The sequence below is a fragment of the Rhinolophus sinicus genome, linkage group LG06 (assembly GCF_036562045.2).
Source record: "Rhinolophus sinicus isolate RSC01 linkage group LG06, ASM3656204v1, whole genome shotgun sequence".
NCBI classification, from domain to species: Eukaryota; Metazoa; Chordata; class Mammalia; order Chiroptera; family Rhinolophidae; genus Rhinolophus; species Rhinolophus sinicus.
Genome location: NC_133756.1, coordinates 162,532,654 through 162,555,774, shown reverse-complemented (window position 1 = coordinate 162,555,774; position 23,121 = coordinate 162,532,654). Strand labels below are relative to the sequence as shown.

Here is a 23,121-nt window from a genome sequence, read left to right as displayed (position 1 = left end):
TAGAAATATTATTTTAAAAACCTAAAATAATAAATATTAAAAGAATCATGTTTAGGATTCTATAACAGGAAGGTTTCTGCAAACATCTAGTCTACCACATTGCCGGACACAGAGGCTGTCTCTGCATTTATGCAGCCCACCCGCCTGCCCTGTAGGAAGCCCATCCACCCACATGATCTTCAGGGCTTCCCTGAACAACCCTTTGAGACTGGTAGGTTAGGTGCCATGACTTCCATTTTACAGCTTGAAATGCTGACTGATCAGTAACTATATCTGATAACATGGGGAGCTGGTGGCAGAGCTGATATTAAAAACCCGAGTTTGAAGCTCTTTTCAATGAATCATGAGCTCAGAAGAGAACACGTAGGTCTTCTCTCATCACAAACGGAGGTTGTGGAGAGGCTGGTGAGCTTCCCAAAGCCTCTCTTGGGCGCAGGTTACAGGCAGGTGATTAGGGGTCTTTGCCTTGACACTGGATTTCTACCTGAGTTGAGGAAGCTTAAAGCATAGGTCGCAACACGTCTGTACAGCACAGTAAGAGCAGGCGTCCTACAGGAGCACGCGATGCAGTTACTAGCTGTAAACACTGATGCATCTTCAAGGAAAACATCAGAGAAGGTCCTCGGCACTGCCCTTCGGCCACAGGTAATGTGATGACTTCCAGAGCCCAGGGCACAGTGGACGCGTTCTCAGAGCGGCCCTGCTAACAGTGCTGTGCTGTAGAACCCAAGTTCATGGACAACCCTTGTGCTACAACCGAGAGTGATAGCAGCCCTTTCACACATGTGTTTCCTCCACCATTCATTTCTCTTTCCAACACACACGGACGTGGAATGAAAGTAAGACAAAGCCTTGACCAGGTTCCACCTCTGGGTCCCATTAGTTCTCACTCCTTGTCAGGGTCTGGCCAAGAAGTGGACTCACCTGCAGTCGTGCTGGGTGGGTTGGGATAGCTGATGGGAAAAGAGCCCTTTATTGTTTGGTGTTTCCACCTACCAACTTACGGTGCTCCTGGGAACACAGTGCGCATTCAGGGGCAGGCCACACGTGACACCTGGGGACATTGCCAGGAAATTGTCTTGCTTTGCCAAGTCCTATATGATGAAACCGATGGTTTTACTAGCTTCTCTGTCCTCTGTGGTGGTCACTGGAGAATCATCCCAGTTGATCTAGTTTCTGTTAAAAACAGAGAGTTGTCTAAATAAAAGTTGTGTTGTCTGCAGCACGCTGGCCGGCTCCTTGTGTGTGTGTGTGTCCGTGTCCCTCTCATTTTCTTTGCCCGCCACACCATCTGCACCTCTGACGCACTGTCCTTCTCTTCACAGGTACTGTGACTGCTTTGCCAGTGGGGACTTCTGCAACAACTGCAATTGTAATAATTGTTGCAACAATTTACGTCATGAAATCGAACGGTTTAAGGCCATTAAGGTAACTTTCCATTAAATACATGTATTTAAAAAGCATTTAAAAGGACTCAAGATGTTTATAAAACCGTCTCCAGAGATGCCTAATTTCACTCTAGGGAAAACCCAAAGTCTTGAAGAATATACACTGCACATGACTGGTCCTGCAGGTGGGGCACTGGCCCGTGACGGGGGCCATGAGGGGAGTGGGAGCCGGGGAGACCTCCGCCCTCCACCTGTGTGGGACGGCTGCACAAGTCCAGCGGGTCTCGGAAGGTCCCAATTTAAGAACGTGCTAATGTCCACCTTGTCTTGATTTGGGGTTGAGAAATGTGTAGCAGAGAGGCCCGAGTTCAAAGAGTATAACCTGAAGAGAGGTGTGGATGGTCCGCTGTGCAGAGAGAACTGGGTGGGCGCTCTCAGCCGTTACACGTCTAGTGTTTATTCTCTGGGCTCCCGCATGAAGGGGCGACTCTGGGCTTCCCGGGGGTAGCAGCCCTGCTGGCCACTTGCAGAAGACTCACTGCAGGAGCTCACAGCTTCCGTCCCTTCCTGTAGACACAGACGATCATCAGAGAAGGGAGGACGTTAGGCCTGGGCCCCAGCCTGCTCCGGGATACAAGTCGGTGCCCTCTAATTCCTGTAGGCTTGAGACTGCCATGGTTGGTTGGTTTCTTTTTTCTTCTTTTTTTTTAAAATTTATTTTTTAAATTTATTGGGATGACAATTGTTAGTAAAATTACATAGATTTCAGGTGTACAATTCTGTGGTTTCTTTTTTCTAAAATAATTTAATTCCCCTCTTGAGTTACAGATAATTCAGTTCAAAATACCTTTGTCAACTTTGGTACAGCCAGATCCATAGGACAGAAGAAAATCCTGATGCATCTTACCCTTCAGGATAGAAGCATTTTCTTTAGGGGTAAAGGATACTATCTACAGAGAATAGTGCAAAAAGTTTTATTTAAAAAGTGTGGAATTCTATGCATTGCTGGTAGGAATGTAAATGAATACAACCACTTTAGGAAATTGTTTGGCAGCAGCTACTAGAAGTAAACCTTTGTGTGTACTGCGCCCCAGCAGTTTAATTTCCAGAAGCAGAACCAATGGAGGTGAGTGTGCGTGTCTACCAGAAGCTGGTATAGGAATGTTCATGGCGGCTTTATTCAAATAGCCCCCAAACTGGAAACAACCCACGTGTCCGTCCATGGTGGAATGCATAAATCTGTTGAGGGGTGTCGTGGAATGGAATACTAGACATGAATGAACAAGAAAGGACCTCAGCTCTGTGCAGCTTCGTGGGGAGCCTCAGAGACGCGGTGCACGCTGAACTCCACATGCCTGGAGGCCCAGAACAGGCCAACGGACAGGATCCAAGTCAGAACAGTGGTTCCCACTGCGGTGTGTCGAGGGGGGAGCCCCTAGGGGGCTGGGCTGTCCTCTGACTTGCCCCGACTGGGGTTCCACAGGCGCGCACACGCTCAAACTCGTGACACCGCACTCCACAGACGTGTGCACGGAGGGGCCTTGTGCTGTGGTAAGAAGTGAAAATGCGCAAACAGAGCAGCCTTGCTCCGGGCCAGTGCTGCCCGAAGGCCCTTCTGCAGCGGCCATTTCCAGTGGCTCTGGTGTGGGACGGCGCAGCTCCCAGCTGCCAACCTGGGGAGGGGACAGGGAAGGGCCTGACATGGTGACTTCTGTGTTGCTTGAATCTTTATAAGGAGCACTGAATCACTTTGTCATTAAAAAAAGTACATACGTAAAAAAGTTAGACAAGCCGGATAAAGAGCCGTGCGTGCTGCCTGAGCCATGCGTGGCCCAGCGGTTGACTCCCTGGCTCAGCGTGAGCCTTGGGACCCGAGTCCATCTGTTATTACTCTCTCGGTGCCCACGGGTGTAGCATTCTCTTCACAAGATTGCCCTGATGGTTAAATGAGAGAATGCACATAAGTCACATGTGAAGATGCCTGGAGCATGACGAGTATTCCATAAATGTGAGCTGTAGGCAGAGTATAGGATCCCAACCATCCTAGGATAACGCGTCCAAGAAACGCTGGAAGGAAAAATAGGTTCACATGGACACACGATTTTCTTGGCATCTTTACTGACCATTAATTTTCTACAATAAATCTGTATGACTTTGAAGCTCGGGAAATACAGCAAAGCCTGAAGAAACTGGCTGCAGTGTACCTTTAAGTGTGTAAACAAATTAGAATGAAACAAGGACATGTATTTTCTTAGTTGTGCCAGGAGACACACCGCTTATTGTGGCTTCTGTTAAAGGAACAAGTAGGTTCAAATGACAGGTAAATGAGACACCTTTCGCTGAACAGTATTTCTTAATAACAAAGTATGTCTTGATGGAGTGTGTTGCATTTTCTGTCTTAGGCATGTCTTGATAGGAACCCGGAAGCATTCCAGCCAAAAATCGGGAAAGGGAAACAGGGGGACGTTAAGCCACGACATAACAAAGGCTGTAACTGCAAGCGGTCAGGCTGCCTTAAGAATTACTGCGAATGCTATGAGGTTAGTAGCCAAATTTCCTAGTGTTATTGGAGGAAACAGGTAAATATTATGGCCTAAGGAACTGTGGCGTTAAGAGAAAAGCTTCCTGTAACTTAAAAAGAGAACTAGAATTTTGTTTTCTTCTTCTAGGCTATCTAGAAGGGCACTCATACATCTGTATTCATTTCTTAAATATAAATTATGCTTTACGAATCAAGCCAGTTAGCCCAGGGTCCCCTTGGGAGCACGTGCCTTTCCCGAGCCCACCCGTGTCCAGGGGAGGCCGCCCCGCCCACCACTGTGGCTCTGCGCTCTGGCCCTGTGAGCCACACTCAGGCCAGCAGTGTGGTGGCTCCTGGAGGCGGCCGGGCCTCTTCCTCCCTGAGCAGAGTGAAGATGCTCTCAGGGGGCAGTGGGGCCATGTCCCCAGGACATCTGTCGGGGGCGAGCAGCTCCTCCCTGGCTCGCAGCCGCTCAGAGACCAGAGTGGACAGTCGCCTGTGTTGCCAGAGAGATGCCAACAAGACGAGGTGCAGACAGATTCTTGGACAAAAGCCTTGTTTCTCTCAGATTCTGTGGCTGCAGACAGACTTGCTTTCTCCTCCAGTTTCTTCCCTCTCTCGCCTCCCTTTTGTGTCTCCTTGTGTTGAAGGAAAAGGGGAGAGAGGCAGGGAGGGAACCCGCAGCCCTTCGGTGGAGCAGCACAGAACCCTTCCTTACAGGGCTCGCCTTTGCTTTGCTTGAGGGCTTTTGGGGGTACCGTGAACTTTATTTTTAAAAGATGGTCGTAGAAGCTCAGTCTTAATACAAGTCTTCATGATTCTGGAGACACACATTAAAAGCTCCGAGTAAGCAGACCTCACGTCGCCCTGCCAGGAGTTTGAAAATACAGTCAAAACTATTGCAGAGATACAGAGTTCAAAAGCCTGGCGTCCCCCCAGGAACTGTTTTCAGCTGCACTCTCTGCTCTTCCCTGCACCCTTATGGACTGTTGTGACAGTGAGTCAGCCCGCGTGCCTCTGCCGGCACCGGCCCACATGATGTGCACTTGTCCTATAGTCCCTGGCATTAGAGTAATTAGAAATCCCGAAAAGCGAAAAGCGTCCTGCTCAAAACACCCAGATACCCTTTGAGATGCATGTGTGAGTGGGAGTGAACAGAGGGCAGTCCCCAGGGGCTGAAAACCCCAGTGGGTGGCAGGGCCAGTGTGCAGAGTGCCCCAGGGCTGGGGTGGTCAAGGGGTTGAACCCAGGCTTGCTGGGCACAGCCAGGACAGCCCCCTGAGTGTCACACTGCCATGTGGTGGGAAACAACCCCCCACACACCCCGCAAGGAAGCAGGAACCTCCCCTCCAACACCCAACACAGGCCTACTCTGGAGGGGCCGGTTCTAATTCTCCCCCTCCGGCCTTCGGCAACAGCACAACCAGCACAGTACCCAGCGCTGCGCTGCGGGAGGACGTGGAGTTACCCCCGCTGGCACAGGCTTCGTTCAGAACCAGTCAGATGAAGCCTTCGCTGGGTTCCCAGGAGGAGGGAGCACCCCCACCGGACACAGCCACACGCGGCCCCCATTCCCTGGTCAGCCGCCCACTGTGTTGCCACGATGGCCGCGTGTGGACGTGCACCCCGCTCTCCGCATGTCAGTTACTTGCTCCTCTTCACGTCGACTTGTTTGGGTCTGAAATTGCAGATTGAGCGTGATCACACCACACAGGTGTGAGCAGAGTTATTGAAGGTCCAAAGAGAACGTGTTGTTTTTTGATGAGTTGCCGGGCAACCCAATTTTATTGAAGCATTTTCTATTACCAGGCCAAAATTATGTGTTCTTCTATTTGCAAATGCATTGGTTGCAAAAATTATGAAGAAAGCCCAGAACGAAAAACACTCATGACCATGCCAAACTATATGGAAATTGGAGGTTCTGAAGGCAGCCATCACTTGTCACCCACTAAATTTGCAGGGCTACCAAAATTCAGAAAAGAAAAGTAAGTACTCTGAACTAACCGTCCTAATAGGGGAAATCGAGGGTGATTTGAGAGGAGGGTTAATTTACACATTGGGAAGAAAGCAGGTTGTCTGTGGGGGCCGGAGGAAAGCGTGGGGAAGGAGGGCGCCTGCCTCCCAGAGGCCCCCGCTACTTTGTGCTGGTTGTCCTCTGACTCCGCCCTCTTGTCCTCACGGAGCAGAGGGGCCCTATAGGGGTCACCTACAGGCCACTGACCTCAGGCTACAAGGGCATGATGTCCAGACAGCAAGTGCCTGAGCCACTCTTTACCACGTGAGGTGACAGCATTGTGATGTTCTCAGTACACACTGTTTTCCTTACTAAAGGGACTATGAGTTCCAATTTAGTTGCATATTTTACCATTTAATGATTTTGAGGCCATAAGGTAATCCTCGTAGGTCTCAAACGTTGAATAATAATTTTACTAAATATTGGACTGGATTCATCCATTTTAAAAACATGTCTTTGCATTTGGTGTGATGGATGGGTCATGTCATGATAAAGTACCAGATGCATTAGTTAATCAATATCACTGAAAAGCCAAATTCCTGCTTATTTGGTTAGACATCAGGAGTGCACGTCACTGGGACCTGCAGAGAGCTTTATCAGTAAACATGTACCCACACATGGCCGCATCTTCCGTGAAATGACATATGAAAATGTTATTGCCGCCATCGGGATGGTGTGTGTCCGATGGAAGGTGCTGGAGGCTCCATGCACTGGGGTCTGGTCTCCAAACGTGACGATGACTCTTGACCCAGGGGCAGCAGTGTTCTTCCACCTTCAACAAAAGCCCTGGCCTGTTTCCTTTATAGAGAGACTTTAATCTGACCCAACATCTCTCTATTTTTATAATTCAACACTTCTTTAGTTTTATATTTTAAGGCGGGCGCAGCTCACAGTGGCCCATGAGGGGATCGAACCGGCAGCCTTGGTATTGTGAGCACCGCGCTCTAACCAACTGAGCTAACTGGCTGCCCCTCCAACACTTTTTAACACTTGAAAAAGTTTTCCTAAAATTGTTCCGTTTGAGCACGGCTTGGGCAGCTAAGCCACGGCTGCCTCTTGAGCTCAGCGGGGCACATGGCAGGTCCTGGAGGACACAGTATGGCCGCCTCTCAGAGGCTCAGTCAGGGCTCCATGGCATTCTGTGGCTGGGGCCGGCTGACGTGCACCCCCAGGAGTGACAGGCGGGGAGGTCCTCAGGGCCTGGCCCTACAGGCATCCTCTGGCCCCCCGTGTCCCCCGGGGAGGACACCCAGACACTGTGCACAGAGCTCGGGCCACAGCTGCTTCTCTACAGGGCTTGTCCTGTCTGTCCAGGGTCCTGCTGCTCCTGTGCCTGCCCAGCCCACGGCTGACACTGTAGCCCAGGCCTCTGGGTTTGCTGGTGGATCTAATTGTGAGAAAAGTTAAACTCTGTCATGAGAGGGAGGTCAAGAAGCTGACGTTTTCCTTCCTCTATATTTTTCTTCTAAAAGTAATCCTGATATTATCACAGTCAGTAGTTCCCAGTATTATGAAGACATTAGATGTTACAGTGACAGTCTTTAAAATACTGTGACAGGCGTGTCCCCTTGGCTGTAACAGGTGTGTAAAAGCACCAGGGCTATTGACCATGGCGTTTCTCGGGTCTGTTTCTGACAGGCGACCGTCCTGCATCTCCTGGGAGGTGGTGGAGGCCACATGTGCCTGCCTGCTGGCTCGAGGAGAAGAGGCGGAGCAGGAGAATCACTCGGAGAGCCTGGCCCAGCGGCTGATCCTAGAGGAATTCGGGAGGTGCTTGTCGCAGATTCTCCACACCGAGTTCAAATCCAAAGGGTTGAAAATTGAGTAGAGTGCAGTGTGGTGAGGTGTGGATGCGTGTGGATTTCATCCCAAAGTTCTGAGGAAATCTACGCAGAGGAGGGTGGTTTTAAGCAGGAGAGGCCGGGTCTGCATCAACAGCTGCACTGTTAAAGACAGCTCCACTGTCCCCCTGCGTCGGGACGCGGGGAGAACTGTCTGCACTGACGTTGTGTCCTGCAGGGTGGACGTGAGTCCTGGGTATACAGGGATTCCCAGGCCTGTTGCTTGGTCCTCCTTCGGGAATTTTCCTGTGGAGGCTTCTGTGCATAAAAAGCCATAGTGATTTTCCCTCAAAATTATTTAGCAAGAAATTCTCCAGATGAGCTGCTAAGATACAACTTAAAATCTCTAAAGAACTAAATACTCTGAAGAATTCCTGAGTGCAGGCATTTCCCTAGAGTCGCACAGATTGTCAGTCTCTGTTACGGTCTCCGAGAAACGCAGACAGCCGGGGTCCACGGCCGTGATTTCATCAGTAGCGTCTTGAGCTGTGGGACTGAAAATTATCTAGTTTCTTATGTGTTTCTGTTTGAATATGTGGAAAAGGTCTGCTACCCAATTAACTTCCCTGTAATTATTATAATGTTATTATTGTTGGTAAAATATGGTTAAAATAACTAGTTTGCAGAAATCAGCAGGTAAAATTAGTTATTAAGTTGACTTTCTTTTGGTTCTATTGTAAAAGCAAACAGGAATAAAATTTTCAAATGTCTTCTGTTGTAATTAACTTACTGACTGAAGGGGCCTGGGAGTGTGGGCTTTGTGACTCCTTCCAGGCCGGCCGGCAGCGCTACCAATTGCAGTGTCTGCCAACCACACAGGCAAGTTAAAATTTTCTAGTAGCTACATTTAAAAAAGTGAAAGAAACAGGTGAAATTCATTTTTACCCAATGTATTTAACCCAGTATATCCCAAACACTATCATTCCAACATGTAATCAAAAGAAAAACGATTGCAATAGTTCACCTTCTTTATATGTACCAAATCTTTACAATCTAGTGTGTGTTCTACACTCAGAGCGCATCTGAATTCCCACCAGGCACATTTAAGTGCCAGGAACCTCACAGGGCAGGTGTGGGGTAGGGGTAGGGGTGTGGGGGTTCGTACAGGGTCCTCCAGCACTATTCTGAGGCAGCAAGCTGCCTGGAAAAGCCCTGCAGCCAGGTGTAGCTGTCATGCAGGGACTCTGGTCCCACTCCCCGCACCAGAACACAGGATATGGTGAGACCAAAAAGCAACACCCATGAAGCCATAGATAGGGGAGTCATACCACTATAGTCTCGCTGGCGGCTGGTTTGGAGACACAGGGAGCAATAGCCACACGATCCGCAATCCACCATCTGCTTCTCTGCCAACCAACCCCTTGCTAACTACAATCCGCACTTCTCTGCCAACCAACCAACTAACACAGCCACGGCAGTTATATCAGTGGCTAATGGCTAACCGGTAACAGCTGATGGCCAACTAGTCACAGCTGATGACCATCTACTACCTGAGCCAGCACCTTTCCATGTGAAGCCGAAAGCCTGGAAGCTGTTCTCTGGGACGCTGTCCCCACACCAGGTATTCTGAGCTAAACCCTGAGAGTTAGGCGGAGACCTCTGGGAGCACATGATCCCTGCAGGGTTTCTCAATGGGGAGAATTTAGCAAGTTGGAACAGCTTTTAGGAAATCCAACATGAAGTAAAAGCCAGGTACAGCTGTGTATGAAGCCACGTGATGTGGCCCAGAGGCAGCAGTTACGCGGACGCCTGAACAGATACAAAACCGCACCTTTTTGTTTCTGGTAGACGCTAATGCTATCTTAAGACCCATAAAAAAAATAAAAGTAGTAAGTCCTTATTTCTGGCTGTGTTGTGCAAATTTAACCCCCTGTATCTTTCTACTCTACTAAATGACTTGGGCCACCTTTGTGATTTTTTTTTTTTTTTTTTAAGATTTTATTGGGGAAGGGGAACAGGACTTTATTGGGGAACAGTGTATACTTCCCGGACTTTTCCAAGTCAAGTTATTGTCCTTTCTATCTTAATTGTGGAGGGCGCAGCTCAGCTCCAGGTCCAGTTGCCGTTGTTAGTTGCGGGAGTCGAGGAATTGAACTGGCAACCTTGTGGTTGAGAGCCCACTGGCCCATGTGGGAATCCAACCGGCAGCCTTCAGCATTAGGAGCACAGAGCTCCAACCACCTGAGCCACCGGGCCGGCCCCCAACATATATTTCTTATGTTACTGTCATGCAGGGTGTCACGTGGGGTCTCAGCTCCCACTCCCCACATAAGAATGCAGGACATGGTGAGGCCGAAAAGGAACACCCATGGAGCCATAGATAGGGGAGTCATACCATTATACTCTCGCTGGTGGCTGGGTTGGAGACACAGGAAGCAGGAGCCACATGATCCGCAACCTGCCGTCCACTTCTCTCTGCCAACCAACCTCACTTGCTAGCGGCAACCCGCCGTGCTAACTGCAATCTGCCCTTGCTAGCTCAGCCACCATCTTCTTGCTAGCCCCCATTTGCTGCTAGCGTAGCCACAGCAGTTATATTAGTGGCCAATGGCTCACTGGTTACAGCTGACGGCCAACTAGCCACAGCTGATGGCCATTTACTACTTGAGCCATTTACTACCTTTCCATGTGAGGACGAGAGCCTGGAAACTGCACTCCTGGCTGTGTCCCCATAGCCACACATGCTGAAAATGTTCTTTCCCATCAGTTAACCACAAGCTGGTACACAATACAGAAACATGGGAGCAAACGAACCATCCTTAAGAAAGAACCTTCTGTGACCGCAGACTATCAGCAGAAACCTATGTGTAACCCTCCTCTTGGTTCTGAGGCCCTTTATCCCTTTACGAATCCCTGCACCATGCCCGAAACTCCGCCGGGGTGGATGCAGCTTAAAGCCACGACACGCAAATTACTGTAAGAAGTAAGTTAAAATACTGGCTTAGGTAACTGAAGGTGTAACTTTCATCCAAGATAAAAATGGTGGAGAACTTAGAGAATCTAAGAGAACAGAGTCTAGGTGAAAATCAAGACACTGGAGGGGAAAGAGCTGCTCACTGTACCGGGGAGCTGTCTCTCCAGGGGGGCAGGAGGGAGCCCTGGGCAGTGTCTGTGCTTTGGACTTCGGCCATTCTGACAGCTGTGCGGCCACATCTCGTTGTCTTAATTTGAAGTTCCCTGGTGACATACGATGTGGAGCTTTGTTTCCCTCGGCATCTGGTGCCTCTTCTTTAGTGAGGTGTTTGCCCAGGTCTTTTGCCCATTTCTAACTGGGTTGTTCATTTTCTTATTAAGAATTCTTTGTATACTTTGGGAAATAGTCCTTTATCACATGTGTCTTTTCTTTGTTAGTGGCCCATGTGGGGATTGAACCGGCAGCCTTGGTGGTATCAGCACCACGCTCTAACCAACTGAGCCAACCGACTCCCCCCACATGTGTCTTTTGCAAATGTTTCCTCCCAGTCTGTGACTTGTCTTCTCAGTCCCTCGACAGTTGGCGGTCTGAATGTCAGCGCACCAGGGGACTGGCAGGGAGGGCTGGGGCTGGGACGGGGGTGCACGGCTGCTGGATGGAAGGCGATGAGGCTAGAGGAGACCCAGCAGGAAGGCTGTGGGCTGCAGGGATGGAGAGAGGGCACAGGGGTGTCCCCGACCAGCAGCGGGGCATCACTGGGCACTTGTTAGCAGTGCAGACTCAGGCCCATCCGGCCGTCCTGAATCAGACACTCCGAGAACTAAATAAAATTACATGTGAAAGAGGACAGCTGAGGGTGGCGAGGGCAGGGAGTGAAGGATGGGCCCTCTGTCTAGAGAGCCGGGTGGCTGGTGTTGCTTCACCCTCAGCCAGACCAGGCACCCTGGGTCTGGACGAGGTGTGTGCAGACGGAGGAAGAGCTGAGCAGGGTCGCAGCACCACAGGAAAGTGGAGGAGACGTGGATCCATGTCGGGGAATGGCTGGTGGAAGGAGGGAAAGCTTCCTGAGTGTTGGAGGTGGGGAGAGAGAGGCAAGGGCTCGGGTCCCCACTAGTATCCACTTCGTCCTGGAGCAGGTCCTTAGGCGGTGACCCTCCTCACACTTGGCTGTGTATTGCAATCACGGGGTCGGGGGGGCATTAAAGGCAGAGCCCCAGACTCTGAATGCCACCTGGCCCCCAGGTGACACTCAGGAACAGCCAGCGGGGAGCCACTGAAGGGCAACACCCCCCCCCCCCTCAGATCTGCTCTGGTAAACACCCCAAAGCCCCGTCAGTCACAGCACTTAATAAAAGGCTTTCCATCTCTGCCTGTGTTCTTTTAGGACCTTTTGCGCCCTCTGTACTCAGGTTCAGGACACACCCTGTGGCTGCTGGTCCCCACAGAGCATTGGTGTGACGCACGTCGCCTCATCAAAAAACAGTGAAGATTTTCAGGACGCTCACCTTTTACCTCAGCCACACGAATTCTGATACTGCACCTGTCCATCTCCACCTCACTCCCAGCCCCCACCCCGCCGGCCAATCCTTTTCCCCTTATCACTTGTCACACTCATGGCACCAAACAGCTCCTCTTCATGACTGGAGTTGCTTCAGACGTTCTCCCTGGAATATCAGCTCCATTGTCCGTTTGGTCCTTTTGTCTCAGTAACAGACTTACCTTCACGATCATGTTAGACTCGGCTTCATGTGAAGATACCTTCATTTTCCCTGGACGGGCAGTGACAAGGGAAAGTATCTCAGAGACGCTCTCACTAGTACAATTTGGGTCTAAAACTTTTATCCAACACACATGAGTAGAATCAAGCTTTATCTTTGAAAACACACTGGTGGCAGTGGTGACAAGACAGACGCAAGGAAGAAAAATACAACAAAAGTATTTGCTATTTTTTATTTTGCCACTCAAAATAAAATAATTACCAAAGGGAGAAAATCTTAAATGATAAGAGAATAGCATCAGAGCAGTGAGGACAGGAATAGTTTACTCCACGTAAGTTGTCATCTTAAAGTCTCCGCGTGATGTGACATGACGAATTTCCCTGGGGCTTCCTCAGGACTGCTCTGTGTCTTCTGAGGAAACGGCTGAGGGGAGCACATGCTCCAGGGCCCCGGCCTCTGCAAAGGGAAGGGGCACTTAGGTGGCCAGCCCTGGCCGTCTGCCCGGAGGAAAATCACAACTGTGGCTCCAATCCCAAATCAGGTCCAACGTTTCCTGTTTCTTACTTTTCATGATTTAATTCTCATACTTAGTATTGAAACTGTCAGACTTTCAAATTCATGCTTTAAGGAAGTATAACTCCTGTTTGAGTGATAAAAATTGGTATGTCCTAAGGAAAGAAGTTCCATGCTACGAAATTCAAAACATAAAACACGGTAAAAAACAAAATGAAAAATATAAATCCTGGAAAAGTCCATCTGCTCCTTGCTGGAGTGTCAACAGCAGATTTTGTACAGCTGGGAGGACCCCGAAGGCGCCACTAGGCTCAGACCGAGGGAACGTGGTGATGGGCTTTGAGATTTCTAAGTCCTCCCCCCAGTCTCCCTGCCCGCAGATGGTTCTAAGGAAAAGCAATGGGCTTTAAGTCTCCTCCCCCCACGTCTTCCCCCTCCCACACCCACCTGAAGTCCTTCAACCAACGCAGTGGGGACGGACAGCAAATGTCTCAGGACAGAACCAGGATCAGCCTTGACTTTTCCAAACTCATAACAAAACTGTGACGTGTGAAACTGGGCAACCAAGTGGCTCTTGGAGCATCACAGCGTGCACCCCCCTCTCCCTGCTGTGTCCCCTACCACCCCTCATGGTTAACTCTCAGAGCCACGCCTTCCACAGGGGCGGTTTTGACCTGTGAGATTATCTGATTGAGGCCAGACTTGAACGAATGACAAGCATAAAGCAGAGACAGAAGTGCTAACATTGACATGGGGCTCATAGGGAGGCCTGGTCATGTACTAGATGTAGATGATACTAGATCCAGGATCGAGAGCCATTAGACTTAAGCTCAGCCTGCCCCAGGTGTGAGAAGAAAACCCGAAATCTGAACTATGGGCTCCTATTAGTTTATCGTGCTTATGAGACAGATAGGTCTTAAGATGGCCTACGGGGAACCTGGCTTGGGTACTGTGGCCAAACTGGCATTGTGGTTGGCACCACGTCAGTAAATGCATGGTATGACCTGAACCCCAAGGTCCTCTCTCTTCCCAGCAGCGCTGTTGGTCCGAGGACCCTTTCCAGGGACAGCGCTGGACCCGCGGCAATCCCAGCCCCTTTGTAGCTCGTCCCAGTTCCCAGCTTTGGAATCCCAGCCAACAGTGGTGACAGTAGGTATGTGGGGTTGCTCAGTCACTTCCCCGTAGAAGCCTATGGAATCCTTCCTTAGCCGGCTTCTTATGTGCCCAGGGTTCTAAGAGGTGGAAATGTAAGTTGGTCATATGTCACATACCTCTGAGATGCAAGAAAGTCAGAAACTCGATTATCATGCGCACAATGTCCTTCTCGTCCTCCGGCAGTGGCCTGTCAAAGCTTCCTGGAAACCAGAAGGATCCGCGTTTACGACTCACCATAGGTACTCTGGGTCCTAGGACAGCACCATCCACGGGGACCAGGAGGTCAGTGAACCCCCGAGCGTGAAGCCATCACCAAGACGCCCCCCACCCCCTGCCCAGGGCCTTGCTCATGTATTGGAGGGAGTGGGTTCAAGGCCACTTCTCTTGGAGGCCCCATCTAGATGGGCTCTCTGCTGTCCCTGTGGCTGCCTCTTCCTCTCGGGTTTTGCTGCTTCTGTTTCTGGCAGTTGACAGGTGTGGCTGTGGGTCGGGACCACATCTGTCGGAGCCCGGAGCCCGAAGGCCCCACTGCCCCACGTGCCCTGGGAGGTGACAGACAGTGAAGCAACTCGGAGCCCCGGGATTAAAGTCCTCTCACCTGGCCTCCCTTCGTCTTCAGGGGGGAGCTCCCGCTTGCCAGCGAGGCCATGCTTGTCATGGAATGACCTGTGGCTGTCAATGGCATCTGTGCAGATCAGAGAGGACAGCCCCTGAATGGCGTTACTAAGGTGACACCCTTCCCATACCCAAAGGACATGCAGCTGCTTATAACCCAAACGCTCACGGAACAGGACTGTAAAGCTGGAGCCTCAGCGTGGAAACCCCAGAGGAGGGAAGGTCATGCTCCATGGACCTGAGGGAAGAACGTGTGCCAGGGCCCAAGAAGGAGGCTGCCTGCCCAAGACGGGGAGAGAAAGAGGGCAGACACATAAAACTCCAGCAGAGCCAGACAGGCCCTGGGGCAACACAGGCCTGGTGCAGCCAGGAAGCACCAGGAGGGTTCCAGAGGGGTTGGGGTCAGCAGGGGCTTTGGTCCTGTGTCCCTGAAACCAAGGGGGGGCCACCGAAGAATTTCAAGTTCTGATGTAAGAAGATGTTTATTTTTCAAAGACCACTCTGGCAGCTGTGTGGAAGATGGATTGGAGCCAGGAAGTGAGAGAGAGAGAGAGAGAGACACACACAGAGGGGGAGTGAGGGAGAGGGAAAGAGAGACTTGGAGATAGAAGAAAAGGAGGAGGCAGGGAGGGAAGCAGGGAGGCTGAGTGTGTGTGTGCGTGTGCATGTGTGTGTGCATGTGTGTGTGCGTGTGCGTGCGTGTGCGTGTGCGTGTGTGTTGGGTGGTGTGAATCTTGATTACAAGCAGAGGGATGCCTAAAGAAACTACTGGAAAGAAAGAATGAGGGCTGTAAACCAAATGGCCTGGAATGATGAGAAGGGGCTGGATTGGGGGCTACTTAGGAGATAAAGAAGAAGAGGGGGGCGTGGACGGCTCAGGTTGCCCGGCTATTGCCCTGGTGGGTTGTGTCTTCTACAAGGCTGGACAAAAGAAAATGAATTCATTTTTCCAGAGACAGAGTTCCTGGTACTCAATTTGGGAGAATGGTGGTGAGCTGATCCTCGGATACACGACTGGGTGTCATCAGCAGACATGCTCCTTATGTCGCCATTTTCTACGTGGGCAGTAAAGTCAAGGGCACACTGTGAAGCGTTAAGAGTTTGGACAAACGGGTAGTCTGCGTGCCCAGCTCCTGGTGGTCCAACTTGACCGAGATAGAAACTTGACAGTGAAAACGAACTTGTTTTCTAACTCAGGATTCGAAATCTTGATATACTCTCAATATTCCAAAGTACCAGGAATAGATATTTTTGTTGCAGGTTTCCTCTTGTCTTTTGGGCCAGCAGCACACAGCACAGACGAGGTGCTTTCTGAGTGACAAAGGGTTCGGGAAAACGTGCACCCTTTGAACCAGTGAAAAGACCGCGTGGGACCTGAGCCCAAAGACGCCCAGCGGATCCGCCTGTGACCCCATCTAGCTTTTGCCATATCTGTTGCCTGAGTCTCTCAAAGCACACAGCTCTCAGGACCCTCCAGGTGACAGATAAACAATCATCTGTAGCAGGAGGAAGTCTATTTAAACAGGGGCGGAGGCAGCCTGAGGAATGGAGCAAACGGGAGGCCTGGCAGGAAGGCTGGAGAGAGGGTGCTGAGGGTCTGCCTGGCTGCAGGATGGGTCGGGGTTCAAGACAGAGCCAGGTACCTCAAGGCTGGGGGTGGGGGTGGGGCAGGAGGGGTCAGGGGCCCCAGGAATCAGTCCATCGCTGTGGGTGAGGGGAGTGAAGGGGGAGGAGGGCTGCCACAGGTGGGAGCTGCCTGTCAGGCAATGGGAGCAGGTGCCATGTAGGAACGTGGCAAATGTCATTAACCTACATGGAAACTCACCCTCAAAGTCTCAGGAAACGCCCCCCCCCCCCCATTTCCCTTTATCTGACTGTCACTGGAATCTTCCGCACACATTTCAGAAGGTGGTGTTGGGTCACTTACGTGGACCAAGAAGGTAGCCAGCGCTGTTCAGAGTCCAGCCCCTCTTTTCCTTCACCTTAAGTGGGAGAAAAGGGGGGTCAGACCGTGCCTGATGCGGGCAGCTTGTTTGTACAGCCAGCCGTGGTCCCTGCGAAGTTACGAACTTCAAATAACCATAGAACTTAAATTACAAACACAATCTCCTTACTCTTTCACGTAATAAACTCAAGTGACGCAAACTGCTAAAGCAAGAATGAACGTTAAATGACATTCACCCAGGCTTTGCAGGCATAACACAGGAATTAGGCCGATGCACGCACTTGTGCAAGCTTCCAGAAACTTCCAGGTTTGCCCCAAAACACGCCATATTTGACATGACAACAGGACTACTTGCTTTACGAAATAGTTCCTTGTGGAGCCATGGACCACAGACGCATCTCCATCACTTGCTTGTAAGTGAGGCTGAGGACACGTGTTGATCACAGCGGCTCCCAGACCGCGTAACCGACTCTCTACGAACCGAGATTTGCTTCTGACTTACCGAGGCGCTAACGTCAGTGTTCAGACCTACAGGTTTGCAGCGGGGCTGCCTGGGCGCCGCGGGGGCGCGACGCCCAGAGAATCCGACGGGGGAGCGTCTCCGCGGATACACCCGCCCTCCGCCCGCTCGCAGGACCCGGGCCTCCCCGCCCCGCCGCCCCGCCGTTTGCTTCCGTTCCTGGCACGAAGCGCCCACCCCCCGCCCAGTGCGGTTCTGATGCGATCGCCCCCCTTCGCTGAGAGGGGACACGGCTCGGGGGGCGTTTGTCCCCGCCCTGCACTTACCGGTGCCCCGAGCCCCGGGGTGGCTGACAGGGTCCCGGCGAGGAGCAGGGAGGCGAGCAGGAGGGCGCCGCCTCTGGGCATCTGCAAGGGAAGGGGCGGTGGGGGCGCCGCGCACCTGGGGCGGAGGTCCGACCCCGGCCCTGCCCTGGTGGGAGGGGAGCCGGCGACCGAGGGTGACGAGGACCGAGTGGTTTGCGACGCCCCCGGCAGCCGGTGCCCGGGCAAGAGACCAGGGACAAGCGGCCGAGGCGCCGCGGCCCCGGGAGCGTCCATCGGCTTGAGGGCGTTCAGGGGACGCGGGGAGAGGGGACGCCGCCAGCTGGGGCGGCCGAGGGCACACGGTACCTTGAGCGGCGGTGGGTCCGGGGGTGTCAGAGACCCGGCGGGGTGTCGGCGGATCCCGAGTGTCGCAGGGACGGGCGTCCGGTCGGGTCGCGTCGGGTTGGGTCGGGCCGGGAGCGCTCACCGCATGGCGCGGCCCCGGGGACAAGGAGGCGGGAAGCGCACAGCGACCGGGATCCCTCGACGTGTCCGCGCCTGGAGCGGCGGTGGCCGGCGTATTTATGCGGCGCGTCCGGAGCCGCGCGGTCACGTCACTGGCTCGGTTCCCGCCTCCCCCTCTGAGCCCTGATGGGGGCGGGAGTGACCTCAACCCGGCTCCTTAGCGGCGCTCCGAGGGCCGCGCAGTGGCCTTGTACTGGGGGGCTGTGTGAGGGTGGCTGGGACGGCAGAGAGACCCCCGATCCGCGCGGGAGAGCACTTCAAACCCCGCGGAAGAAACCCATCACCCTGAGTGCAAAGCCTGTATCAGCCCATGCAGAGAACCCCAAAACCACCTCGGGAGCGCCCTAAAAACCTCACGACCCAGGTCGCGGCTGTGCTGAGAGCCCCACCCTTATTACCCAGACCCTGGGCCCTGGAGGAAGTGAGCCCCCGTCCCTACTCCCCAACAGGGTGCTCCCCTGCCTGGAAAGCCACTGAGCTTCATGGCCAGGAACCCCGGGGAGACAGGCAGGGACCACCCCTCAGTCCTGGCTGGCCCAGCAGGGCAGTCCCAGGGCTCCCTGCCTCCAAAGTGGCGCCCAGCTTTTCCACCTCTGGGTGCCCACTGGCCCTCAGGTACCCAGACTCCTGTCCTGTTTTGCTAAAAGGGGGCAAGTCCGCTAGGGCTGTTGGGCTGTAGGAGGGGGCACCACCCCCCCACCCCCGTGTGGATGTTCCCTATATCCGTGGGCGTTGCTGGCCTAGAAGGGGTCCCTGCTGATGTCCCTCTCTTGACTCCCAGGTTCAGGACACAGCAGTTTTGAGCAGGGTCAGGTAGTGGCTGAGCTCTTGGGGACCTGGGGGGTGTGGGTGGCCCAGAGCAGAGACCAACCCAGGCTCCCAGGGGTGGTCAAGGTGTGGGCGGGTGGGTAGGGCAGCAGGAAGAGAAATCAGGCAGAAACAGGCCCTCCTCGGCTTGCTCCAAGAATACTTGGTAAGCTCCGGCCAGGCCCAGTGGGCTCCTCGCTGCTCACAGACAGCAGGGGATACAGAGGCAGGGCACCTCTGGGCTTCTAAAGAGGGATGAGGCCATCAGGTGAAACCTTGCCTGAGCCCCTCTCCCTGGTCACCGAGGTCCTCAGCAGTGGCACACAGAGGCAGCCCCTGCCTGTAGGTGCCGGCCAGCCCCGGGCTGCAGCCCTCTCCCCACCAGCCAAGCTGAATATTAGGTTGGCTGACGTCATCAGGCACCCGCAGTGAACAGGATACAGGACAAAGGAGACTATTGGTCATGCTACCCTACATCTATCCTGCATTTTAGTCTTAGGAACCTTTTGTGCAGACAGTTCCGGCCCCCCACGGGGGGAGCCATTTTCCTCTGCATGGATGAGGACACCGGGGTGAGGGTCATGGCCAGCTGGCAGTTAGGAAGACTGGGGTGCTGATTGCCATCCTGGTTTGCTAGAGGGGTGCTGGCGGGGAGACCTGGCTTGGCGAGGGGTCTCAGGAGCAGACGGGGGAGGGGAGTGTTCTCAAGAGCACAGCCTGAGTTCCAGTCACTGCTGTTTCTGGCAGCCTGGGCTCCGAGGAGAGTCAGGGGCAGGGGAGCTGACCAGGACTCACAAACTGATTTCCGAAGCCCACGGTAAACCCGGGGGCACATTCCTGCCAGGGAGGGGCGGGGGAGTTGGGGGGCCGCCTCCCTGGTGGCCTTGGTCAGTGGTGGGCAGAGGGACAGCTGAGATCGGGGGAGCAGAGGGGAGCTTTCTGGGACTCACCAGGAAGTGGTGGTGATGCCCTCTCCTGCCCTGAGTCCTTGTATTTAGAGGGCAGCCCTGGGGAGTGGGCAGGGCCAGCCACGGGTGTTGCCCCCCCCCCAACACACACACTACCTAAGAAATGCCACTGCCTTTTGACAACTTGCTGGTTTAACCGGGAAGCCTTGCTATCACTCGGGAATACTTGCTGTTCTTCTGAGAACCAATGCACCCTGTGTAAGGTACATGCGGGCTAATTTCAGCTTTCTCCTGTCTCCCAGGTTAGGAGCTTCTTGCCATCCATGAGAGCTCGAGGACCCTTCTGCTCTTAACTTACTTTGTCAAGGAGCCTCTCAGTCTGAAGGAGCAGGAAGTCAGAACTGAAAACCTGGGTCCGGAACCCCCTGGCCACAGAGCCAACATTCAGGACTCACAGGGGGGACAAGGTGGCCTCCACAGACAAGCAGGACACATGTCCCACCCTGGTCAAGTGAAGCACTTAGGTGGGGCCGTGAAATTTTTATCTGAATAGTCCCAGACCATCTGGAAGCAGAACCCTCCTGCTTGCTGGGCCTGGGTGCAGCCAGGGAGCCCACCGGTGCTACCAACCCGGGGGGCGTTGGCACCATGATTGACAGAGAACAAGAACATGCAAAAAACAAAAAACCTGTCCTCTGGCCACTTTTCCCACGTGTCTCATGGAAAAATCATGAGCAGTCTTCACTGAATAACCTGTGCTCAAAACAAAAATACTTCCTCCCAGTTCATAAGGTCTTTCACTATGAGCCCCCCTGGGGGACACCCACTGTTGCTGCCTCTTCCTGAGTCTGGGCTGTGACTGGTGATCCTGGCCAGAAGAGTCAAGAGGACACGAGAGGGAGGGCTACAGACCGAGCGAGGCAGGAACAGAGGCATGCTGTGATTCCCCAGGCTTGGCAGATGCGTTCAGACAAAGGAGGCAGCTCACCTGGGATGACGGCGCCTGCTTCCTGGCACAAGCTGTGCTGGAACCCACGGCCACGTTCTAATGGGCTCTGTGTGCTCAGCCCGATGGGTGTCATCGTCAACTTGTCATCCTGAAGACGGCCCAGTGTGTGGCAAACAAAATGGGTCACCATTAGAGTAATGGAAATCAGGCAGAAAGCATAATTTTACCCCTGCATCGTGAGCTGGCCCATCTTCCCTTAGAAGCCCTGTTTTCTTCCACCAAAACCTGGGTCTGATGAGCAAAAACAGTAAGGAGGCAGACAAGCCTGGGCCAGGCTGACCCCACACTGGAGCTCAGCTGTGAGCCCGAGAGAGACAGAGGGACACTGCTTCCCCTGCTGCGGTGGGGGGGGGGGGGGAGAAGGGGGCTGCAGCAGGGAGATTGACAGCAGGTGTCCCTGCCCTCATGGAAATTAGTCTAGTGGAGACCCAAACACGCAAAAACAATTATACAAATATACAAATAACCGCCTCATTATCATGAGAAGGAGGTCTGTGGATTGGATTCAGGGAGCCTGACCTTACACATGAGCAGGACTGGCCAGGTGGGGCCCAGCACATTCCAGGTGGAGGGGTGTCACATAGGTAGGCCCCCTTTTAGGTCCCTTTCCCTTACTCCTTTTGCTGCCTGGAATGTGGATGTGAGGGCTGGAGCTGAGCAGCCATTTTGGACCACAGGGTGATGGCTTTGGATGACAGCAAGGAGTCTGGGTTCATGGGCTGCCCACCTCCAGGTTTGTTTTGCAACAGAGAGAAATGAACTTCTCTCTAAAATAAGTCAATGTTATTTGAAGATTTTCTATTCTATGTAGCTGGAATGACTCCTATTGGAAACTGTGTCTCACACAAAACAGGTGACAAATGTTTTATAAATGAATCAATCAATACAAATGTTTGATAAATGAATTAATGAATACAAACATATGAAGGGATGCACCACCTCCAATGCTGGTAAGGAGGTCACATTGGCGAGATGGACTCATAAAAACAGGAGGCTTGGAAGAGAAGATGATTCCACAGTGATCTCATTACTGTTGAAGAAATGGGAAATGGCTGAATGATGTAACATTGGCTTTTATTTGACCCTGCCAATGTTTGTGCCCTGAACCTCCCCTTCCATGGCTTCTAGCGGCTGACCCCACCCCTACCCAACCCCACTCCAGTAACACAGTCGGCATCAAAATATCCTGAATTGCTCCTTAAAAATAGCTTGATAAGGTAGTAGCTTGGTGAGGGTCGGGCTACAGTGAAAGTTGCTATAATTCTTGGAGTGGGTTTTTGAGCACATGTATTCAGTTCTTCAATATGACTTTGTTAAAGGATTCATGGTCCGTGTGAAGACTTGCTTGCCCAGAAATAATCGGGTGCTTTTACTAGGGGTGCAGGCTGAGGAGAGGGGGCAGGAGGCAGAGAGCAGGATTTAGAGGTTTGGGACATTTGGTGACAGGATTCCCTCCCCCCTTTAGGCAGCCTTTGGGGAGACCCCTCCTCCCACTTCTTTGAACATCTTGCTCGCCAGAGTCACGTCCAGCTGCAGTGGAGGCTGCAAACAGGTCTTTTTTATGGACGGGACGGGTGTCCCACTAAAATCAGAGCTCTGGAGCCACTGGAAGGAAGACAGGATGCTGGTGTCTGCAACTGGCAGGTTCTGCCTCGGGACACTCACCCTTCCTCTGGGAGCTCAGACATCTTGGCCAACTTCCGCTTTCTCATGCCTTCCACATTAGGAGAGCCTCTTGCAGATGACAAGAGCAATTGTTTTCATGGCTGCAGTTTTGTAAAATTTGAAATAAGCCATAAGCACATCCGTCCAGACCTGGCTTTCCACATCACTGCCCTGTGCCATGGTTGCCCTCACGATAAGCGGTGTTCGGAGGGGCTGCAGGCATTTCTGGGTTTGCCCTGGAGAACTGGATTGAGGATGCATTTAGTTTGATGGGTTGTGGTGGTGTGTCTACAGTGGGGTCGATTTATCTTACGTTCATGTACAATTGGGCTGCGGCGCTCCTCGTGGGGGAACGGCTTCCAGGAACATCAGCCACCCACAGTGCCCACTCCCCTGCATCAGACGGGTGACTGAATGTGCCCTACGGAGTGGCTGGTTCAGCTCGGAAAGCCGTCATCTCCCTGGGCAGATGGGGTTGAACCAGGCCTGGGGTCCCTGGAAGAAGGCAGAGACGGCAGCTTTTGATCAGCTGACCCCCTCCGCCAGTGTCCCGGTGCCGTGGGGCCTCTCATTAAGCCCACAGCCCCACACCAACTGCATCCCGAACTCCATCACCCCAGACTCAGCTGCTGTGCAAACTCGTCTCCCATGATGCTCTCGGCTGAGTGGAGTGGGCGGCCCTTGTTCTGGATGGTCCTGCTTCGGTCGTTTTACGCGTCCCGGGCTCTGGCTTAGCCAGCCTTGCCTCACCGTGTGGAGCCTTCCTCTTCCCTGAACCCACCACCGGTATCTTCTTGCCCCAGCTCCCCAGCCCCTGC

At 52.8% G+C, this 23,121-nt stretch overlaps 2 protein-coding genes across 3 annotated transcripts in view; one reads left to right on the top strand and one right to left on the bottom strand.

Annotated features, from left to right (window-relative positions):
• Positions 1–8,446, top strand: part of TESMIN (testis expressed metallothionein like protein) — a 34,881-nt gene extending 26,435 nt beyond the window's left edge. The window contains exons 7-10 of the mRNA XM_074336845.1: positions 1,326–1,428; positions 3,791–3,928; positions 5,719–5,894; positions 7,562–8,446. Of these exons, the coding sequence (XP_074192946.1) occupies positions 1,326–1,428; positions 3,791–3,928; positions 5,719–5,894; positions 7,562–7,751 (607 nt within the window). The 3' untranslated portion in view covers positions 7,752–8,446. The remainder of the gene's footprint in view (positions 1–1,325; positions 1,429–3,790; positions 3,929–5,718; positions 5,895–7,561) is intronic.
• Positions 8,447–12,614: 4,168 nt separating this feature from the next.
• Positions 12,615–17,945, bottom strand: GAL (galanin and GMAP prepropeptide). 2 transcript variants are annotated; one of them, XM_019755608.2, is made up of 6 exons: positions 17,756–17,945; positions 17,411–17,491; positions 16,607–16,661; positions 14,663–14,749; positions 14,181–14,264; positions 12,615–12,852 (listed from the first exon to the last, which is right to left on the bottom strand). In XM_019755608.2, the coding sequence occupies exons 2-6, from the start codon at positions 17,489–17,491 to the stop codon at positions 12,788–12,790; spliced, it is 372 nt and encodes a 123-aa protein (XP_019611167.2). In that variant the 5' UTR covers positions 17,756–17,945; the 3' UTR covers positions 12,615–12,787. The 2 variants fall into 2 exon arrangements, with proteins under 2 accessions (XP_019611167.2, XP_019611166.2); XM_019755607.2 differs by having other exon boundaries at positions 14,181–14,315; positions 17,756–17,895.
• Positions 17,946–23,121: the final 5,176 nt, after the last annotated feature.

Excerpts from the sequence above, each read along its gene's own strand:
- GAL (XM_019755607.2), bottom strand. The coding sequence starts at position 17,491 with ATGCCCAGAGGCGGCGCCCTCCTGCTCGCCTCCCTGCTCCTCGCCGGG. Across the intron at positions 14,316-14,662 it reads TGAAGACGAAGGGAGGCCAG|GACCCAGAGTACCTATGGTG; the intron begins GTGAGAGGACTT and ends GTGCTGTCCTAG. Across the intron at positions 12,853-14,180 it reads GACTTTCTTGCATCTCAGAG|AGGCCGGGGCCCTGGAGCAT; the intron begins GTATGTGACATA and ends TTCCCTTTGCAG.